General features: G+C 51.7%; 1 protein-coding gene across 1 annotated transcript; it reads right to left on the reverse strand.

The window, feature by feature from the left end:
• Positions 1-1,948: 1,948 nt before the first annotated feature.
• PPM1N (protein phosphatase, Mg2+/Mn2+ dependent 1N (putative)) lies at positions 1,949-7,023 on the reverse strand. The gene is made up of 5 exons (XM_012446596.2): positions 6,050-7,023; positions 5,392-5,509; positions 4,906-5,011; positions 4,757-4,817; positions 1,949-2,898 (listed from the first exon to the last, which is right to left on the reverse strand). Exons 1-5 carry the CDS (start codon positions 6,983-6,985, stop codon positions 2,830-2,832), a joined length of 1,290 nt encoding a protein of 429 aa, XP_012302019.1. The 5' UTR covers positions 6,986-7,023; the 3' UTR covers positions 1,949-2,829.
• Between the last annotated feature and the right edge of the window lie 916 nt (positions 7,024-7,939).

The following is a 7,939-nucleotide window of genomic DNA, read 5'->3' on the forward strand; positions in this document are numbered from 1 at the left end:
TTCTGAAGCGCTGAGTGAGCAGCAACTATAGAGAAGGAAGTGTGGACTGGGTGAGGTGGGTCGAGCCTGTAATCCCAGTGCTTTGGTTTTTTGAGAAGCCAAGGTAGGAGGATCACTTGAGGTCAGGAGTTTGAGACCAGACTGGACAACATAGGGAGATCCCCATCTCATTAAAAAAAAAAAAAAAAATTGACCGGGTGTGGTATCGTCCATCTGTGGTCCCGGGGACGATGAGGTAGGAGGACTGCTTGAGCCCAGGAGTTTGAGGCTGCAGTGAACTGTGATTGTGGCATTGTACTCCAGCTTGGGATGGAGACCTAGACCTTGTCTCTTAAAAAACGGACGGCACTGGCCAGGCACAGTGGCTCACACCTGTAATCACACCACTTTGAGAGGCTAAGGCAGGCGGATCACCCGAGGTTGGGAGTTTGAGACCAGCCTGACCAACATGGAGAAACCCCGTCTCTACTACAAATACAAAATTAGCCCAGCATGGTGGTGCATGCCTGTAATCCCAGTTACTCGGGAGGCTGGGGCAGGAGACTCAATCACTTGAACCCAGGAGGTGGAGGTTGTAGCGAGCCAAGAGCGTGCCATTGCACTCCAGCCTGGGCAACAAGAGCAAAACTCCATCTGGAAAAAAAAAAAAAAGCAGGTGGCATGAAGTGTGTAAATGACATGGATGACAGAATGAAAATATCCATTAAGTGGGTAAAAAGTTGCAAAAGATGGCCGGGCGAGGTGGCTCATGCCTGTAATCCCAGCACTTTGGGAGGCCAAGGCAGGTGGATCGCAAGGTCAGGAGTTCAAGACCAGCCTGGCCAAGATGGTGAAACCTGGTCTCTGTTAAAAATACAAAGGTTGCAGTGAACCAAGATCAAGCCACTGCACTCCAGCCTGGGTGACAGAGTGACAGTCTGCACCCCCCCCCCCAAAAAAGTTGCAAAAGATACAAAGGGAATGAAAAATATCAAGGAAACACCCAAAAATATCATATATTAACACATGTAAAAAGTCCACTTTAAACTCGTTGCAAAGATTACCAGTCAGATAGAGAGTGTGGGATTCTAGGGAATTTGGTGGTCACAGAGATTTTTTTTTTTTTTTTTTGTAAAGATGGGGTTTTGCCATGTTGCCCAGGCTGGTCTCCAATTCCTGGAATCAAGCTGCCTTGACCTCCCAAAGTGCTTGGATTACAGACATGAGCCACCACACCAAGCCAGAGGTCTCAAGTCTGTCTTGAAAATGCCAAATTTGACCAGACACTGTGGCTCACGCCTGTAATTCCAGCACTTTGGGAGGTCAAAGCAGGCGGATAACCTGAGGTCATGAGTTCAAGACCAACCTGACCAACATGGTCAAATCCCATCTCTAGTAAATACAAAAGAATTAGCCAGATATGGTGGCATGTTCCTGTAATCCCAGCTACTTGAGAGGCTGAGGCCAAAGAATTGCTTGAACCCGGGAGGCAGGGGTTGCAGTGAGCCGAGATTGCACCATTGCACTCCAGCCTGGGCAACAAGAGTGAAAACTATGTCTCATCAAAAAAAAAAAAAAAAAAAAAAGGCCAAATTGTATCCTGCTTCTAAACCTTCACACTGGCTATTGCCTCTGCCTTAGAACACTCGTCGAAGTATTTGCAGAGCTGACTCTTCTCTGTCAGGTCTCTGGTCAGTTTTACCCTCCTCAGAGACCTTCCCTGATCCCCGTTTCAAAAGCCATCTCCCCCACCATGGAAAACTGAGTGGCTGAAGTGTGAGGGGGATGGAGAAAGACTTCATTGTATGCCATCTCGCACTCTTTGCATTTCAAACCAAGTGAATTTAGTACCCATTCAAAACTATGTGAATTAAACAAATTAAAAATAATTTAAAAAAACAACCAAAGTAGGTCCCCTAGTCATTTTCTCACCACATCCCACTGTTTTAGTTTCTTCATGACGCTCATCAGTCTTCAAGATGACTTTATTTTATTTTTTTATTACTAATTACAGATTGGTTCTTGCTATGTTGCCCAGGCTGGTCTCGAACTCTTGGGCTCAAGTGATCCTCCCACTTCAGCCTCCCCAAGTGCTCAGATTACAGGTGTGAGCCACATTTATTTATTTATTTTTTAAAGACGGGGTTTCACCATGACATGACGGCCAGGTTGGTCTTGAACTCCTGACCTCAGGTGATCCACCCCTCGGCCTCCCAAAGTGCTAGGATTACAGGCGTGAGCCACCGCGCCCGGCGACGACTTTATTTATCGATTCCCTTGTTTGCTGTGTCTCTTGACCAGGAGGTCAGCCCCAGTGGGGCAAGGATCCTGGTGAGTCAGCCTGACTCATGGCTGTGAGCCTGAGACCTGGCACACAGCAGGAGCCCAATAACGTATTTGCTAACAGACTAGGCAAATCACGTTTGTTTGTTTGTTTACAAGAAAATGTATTTGGAATCACTTATGTAAATACAATTTAATAATCAAAACTCTACTTCCCCTCAGAAACAGATGAATAATAAGAAAGAAAGAGGTTATTGGACTAGGTGATCTCTCAGAATCTGTTCAGCTCTGAATATTTCAAAAACATTTGGTGGGGGGTTTTTTGTTGCTTTTTTTTTTTCTTTCGTTTGGGGCTTTTTTCTTTTCAGTCTGGGTGATGGTGGAATTTCCCCTCTCGTAAGACTTATCTGTGAGAGGGAAGTAAGAGAAGGAGAAATAAGCATGTTGGGTTCCTACATTGGTCTGCCTTCCTTCCGCTGGTACATGTGGCTGGGGAAGGGGTCCGTTTTCTTCTTTAGTTCTGTTGAGGCCCCAGTGGAGCAAAGGATCCCTAAAGGGCAACTGCTGTCAGGCCTCCATGTCCGAGGCAGAGCCCAAATCCGTGGCGGTGGGCTTCCCAGCCCCATCCTGCCCCTTCTGTAACACAAAATGTGGGAGAAGGTAATTGGAAATCCTGTCTTCCCTTTCCTTTGAGGGACCACCATAACCATCTCACAATCCATTACTGTTTGAGTGGAGTGGACCCCAACCCCCAGCCTGGCCAATCAGAGACACAGTGACTGATCAGGCGTGTGACCTGGTGTGGCCAATGAGAACCAGCTCCGAAGGACCACTGCTGCAACTCCCGGGAAACTGGCAAACTCGCTCCACTGGGGAGGTCAGGTTGCTGGGGTTTGAGCCTGGAGTTGCAAGTCTCAGCTACCTCAAGAGAAGACCCTGAAAGAGGATGAATCCAACTCGAAGAAAATAAAAAGAAGAGCCTATGATGACGCTATCTGTCAGCTGGATGCAGCCATGCCTTAAGGCTTTGAATACTTCAATTACATGGCCCAGTAAATTCCCTGTTTTGCTTTACCAGTTTGAATTGGGCTTCTGTGGCCATTGCTCACAACTCAAAGAAAACTGACAAATACCTCCTTCAGCTACTGAGAAATTATCAGCAATCCTCCCTCATCCACATGATAATAATCAAACTCCCTTCTCTGCCATGCAAAGACCTTTGGGCTCAGCCAGGCCTGGTGGCTTATGCCTGTAATCCCAGCACTTTGGGAGGCCGAGGCTGGTGAATCACCTGAGGTCAGGTGTTTGAGACCAGCCTGGCCAACATGGTGAAACCTAGTCTCTTCTAAAAATACAAAATTAGCCAGGCGTGGTGGCATGTGCCTGTAATTCCAGCTACTTGGGAGGCTGAGGCAAGAGAATTGCATGAACCTGGGAGGCGGAGGTTGCAGATTGCGCCATTGGACTCCAGCCTGGGCAACAGGAGTAAAACTCCGTCTCAAAAAAAAAGAAAGACCTTGGGGCTCTAAACCCAGCTTCCTCACATTTCTTCTTTGATCCCACTCCATGCCCTTTTCCACCACTACTTCTTTGGATATCTCGAAAATCCCCTTAGCTATCTGGGCCCCATTACAACTTCTCCCGTCTAAGACCTGGACCATACTCATATATGTCCTGATGGTATCTCCTGTGCATCCAGGTCTTAGAATTAGTCATTAGCATTCCCTGAATGTTTCCACCTTATTCTTGGATGTGGGAGGCACTTAGGATGATGGGGCAATGTGGGCATTGCAGGGCCCACATTTCTTGGAGGAGAATCACAACATCTTCTCTGCATCTATGTCTCCCTCATCATGCCTTGCACAATGCTTCAGGGCCAGGAGTTGGAATGTATTAATATAGCAAGCTGGCTGGGTTGCCGTGTAATCTCAGCACTTTGCGAGGCCAAGGCAGGAGGATCCCTTCAGCCCAGGAGTTTGAAACCAGCCTGGGCAACATTGCAAGACCCTGTCTCAAAAAAAAGAGAGAAAAAGAGAAAAGAAGCTGGGTGTGGTGGCTCATGCCTGTAATCCCAGCACTTTGGGAGGCCGAGGCGGGCGGATCACAAAGTCAGGAGTTCAAGACCAGCCTGACCAACATGGTGAAACTCTGTCTCTACTAAAAATACAAAAATCAGCGGGGTGTGGTGGCGTGCGCCTGTAATCCCAGCTACTCAGGAAGCTAAGGCAGGAAAATCACTTGAACCTAGGAGGTGGAGGTTGCAGTGAGCTGAGATTGTGCCACTGCACTCCAGCCTGGACGGCAGAGCAAGGCTTCATTTAAAAAAAAGAAAGAGAAAAGGAAGAAAAGGAAGGAAGGAAAGAAAGAAAAGAGAAAAGAGGAAGAAAATATATCAGGCAAATCTCTTATCCTCACTGGCTTCAATATCCCTGTCACTAAGAGGGGTAGAGGGGCTCCTCTCCTAAAAGAAACATCAGAGAACACAGATTCTTACCTCTCTGCACTCTTCTGAGACCTGGCAGATCTTAGAATAAGCTTCAGCGATGACAGCGGCCCTGGAGAGCATAGGAAGGCCCTCAGGAGGGGACCCTCCTCCTCCCACTTCACTGCCATTCCACCCCACCCTTCCTCACCCCAACTTACTTGCAGTCCAGCCCTCCCCCAGGAGGTAAATCTGGGATGTCCTCTAAGGCCAGAGTCCTGAAAACTGTGTTCAGGCTGGGGAGCTCCTGAGCAGAGGCACACAGTTCTGAGAAAGAGTCAAGAGTTAGGCTGGGCACAGTGGTGCCCACCTGTATCCCAGCACTTTGGGAGACCGAGGCGGGTGGCTCACTTGAGGCCAGGAGTTTGAGACCCAGCCTAGACAACATAGTTAAACCCCATCTCTACTCAAAATACAAAAATTAGCTGGGTGTGGTGGTGCATGCCTGTAATCCCAGCTACTTGAAGGCTGAGGCCAGAGAATCCCTTGAACCTGGGAAGACGGAGATTGCAGTGAGCCCAGATTGTGCCACTGCACTCCAGCCTGGGCAACAGAGCGAGATTCTATCTCAAAAAAAAAAAAAAAAGTTATGGAAGAGCCCTCGCGGGCCAACCACCCCTCCAGCTGGGCCCCCGGAGCCTGCTCACCAGCGATTCTACGGCCCAGGGCTGCGTCCAGTGCTAGCTCCCTCCTGATCGCCTCCTCAGAAGGCCTAGGAGCCCCGGTGAAGCAGACCAGGATGCAGGTCATGTTGTCCAGGCTGCCCTGAAGCCGGTGGAGAAAACGGAGACTGATGGGGGAGAGCCGAAGGCAGAGCTTCCCAGCAATCCCCAGGTTCAAGTCTCTCACTTCAATCTGGTTATGCCCATTTGTCTCGTCTCACCCACCTGCCAGTCCTCTCCTACTGGGACCTAACCATGTCCTATCCTAGGCCCTCCTTATTGAGAGAACAGTGCCCTTTCCCTACAGCTCCGCCCGCTCTGATGTTTACCTGCTCTTCCACCTTCCAGTACTAATCATATTTCAGGCCCCGCTCCTACCTAGAACCGCTCCATTCCAAAAGCCCACGCCCTTTCTCTTAAATCCTTTCCACTAACTCTCGGCTGGTGCCTCAAAGCATACCTCAGGCTCCGCCCTCTGAATTTTGACCCTGCCCACTTCGGGCCACGCCCTTCGCTTGAGACCCACCCCCTCCTTCTCTAGCTTTACTCTTGCCTCTCCATCAAAGCCCTCCTCCCCCAAATCCCGAGGCTCTCTCCCTTTGAGGCACTAAGCCTCAAAGATACCACGCCCCACCCCCAGGACCTTGCACAGACACGTGTCCAACAGCTGCGCGCAGAGAAGCTCTGGGGCCAGGCCCAGGCGGAGACGCGAAGCCACCAGTCCCGCCAGAGCAGCACCAGACATAGTGTCCCAGACGCCATCAGAGGCCAGGAGCATGAACTCGTCCTCCGCCTGGCGTACCAGTGCGGCCACCTCAGGCTCCGCAGAAACGAGTTGTAGCTCGGGGGGCCTCCCCGGAGCCTGCTTATAGGCAAAGTCGCCCAACGCTCGCGACACCGCCAAAGAGCCCTCGACGCGCCGGCGGCGGATGGTGCCGCCCGCGGCGTGGATGCGCTCGCGTTCCCGAGGTCGAAGGGGCCGGTGGTCCTCGGTGCTGAAGGCCACGGCGCCGGCGCGGCTCAGCACGGCGCGGGAGTCACCGCAGTGCGCCAGGTACAGGAACCGCGGGGAGATCAGCAATGCGACGGCCGTGGAGCCGCCCGTTTCCACGCGGGGCCAGAGGGAGCGCAGGCGCTCGTCGGAGCTCAAGAAGGCTCGGCGCAGCGCCTCGCGCACGCCCTCGGGTTCGCCAGGCTCCGGGCCCAGCTCCTCGAGCACATGGCCTGGTAAGTGGCGTGCACCGAAGCGGGCAGCTCGAGCCCCACCGTGGCCGTCGAGGACGGCAAAGAAGGCCCAGCCTGGGGGCAGACCAGGTAACGAAAGCCAAGTGCAGTGAGCGTCCTCCATGCGCGCTCGCCAGCCCTGCGCTGCGCTCGCCCCAAAGCGCAGGCCCCACGACGCCGCGGCACCCCCGTGCGGCCGCTGGGCGCGCCGCGGCGCTGTCAGCAGAGACCGAGGCCCATCGGGGGCCCTGCGCCCCGCCTCCTCCTCCTCTTCCTTCTCCGCCTCCTTCTCCCTTTCTTTTTTCTTGCAAGCGGTCCAGAGGAGACTCTGCAGCTGACGGGCCAGGGCCGCCATCCTTCAGCCCTGGGATCAGGAGGGCTCCACCCCGTACACCTGCCCGCCCCCCTCCATTAATCCCCTCCGCTGTGAGATTTTAAACCACCTAAATCTCCTTCCTGTCCTTTGACCTGCACTTTAGGCGGGTTACTAGAAGGAATTTCACTTCTGGGTCTCCTCTCTCCTGCACCTACAAAGCGGGGCTTGGGATCTGGATTAGGAAAAAAAAAAAAAAAAAAGATAATACTATACCAGTAGCAAACTATTACGTAGCACTCATCATGTGTCACACAGTTATAAGTCATCATCTCCAGTTTACAGATGGAAGAAGAAACGGAGTCACAGAAGTAACCGGTGTTCCAGGGAAATTAACTCTAGAATCTGTGTTCTCAACACAACACGCAGTCAAAGCTCCGTCTACCTCAGTGGTACAGTCCCCAGCCTCAAAACCTGTAAATACTATACTTGGCCGGGCGCGTGGTTCGTGCCTGTAACCCCATCACTTAGGGAGGCCGAGGCAGGCGGATCGCTTAGGTCCAGGAGTTTGAGACCAGCCTGGGAAACATAGCAAGACCCCGTCTCTACAAAAATTAAAATTTAGCCGGGCGTGGTGGAACGTGCCTGTGACACCAGCTACTCGGATGGCTTAGGTGGGAGGATCACCTGAGCCCGGGAGGTCGAGGCCGTGATCGCACCATTGCACTCCATCCAGCCTAGGCGACAGAGCGAGATCCTGTCTCAAAAAGCTTTATATGTATTTGTTTTTTCTTTACTTTTTTTTAGTTCAACCCCTCCTCTCTGGGGCTTTGGTTATTTTCTCTTCCGGGCCCCACCCATCCAGGATTCAAGCGCACAGCTCCAGACCCGTCTAATTTTCGCAGACCTGGCATCGCCTGGAGTTCCAACCCCACCTAGTCATATTTGAATAATTCCCAGTTGCTTTAGCCCTGCCCATGTTTGAGCGCCTATGCG

Source organism: Aotus nancymaae, unplaced genomic scaffold (genome assembly GCF_030222135.1).
Source record: "Aotus nancymaae isolate 86718 unplaced genomic scaffold, 86718_ANA_hifiasm-v0.15.2.pri h1tg000028l, whole genome shotgun sequence".
NCBI lineage: Eukaryota > Metazoa > Chordata > Mammalia > Primates > Aotidae > Aotus > Aotus nancymaae.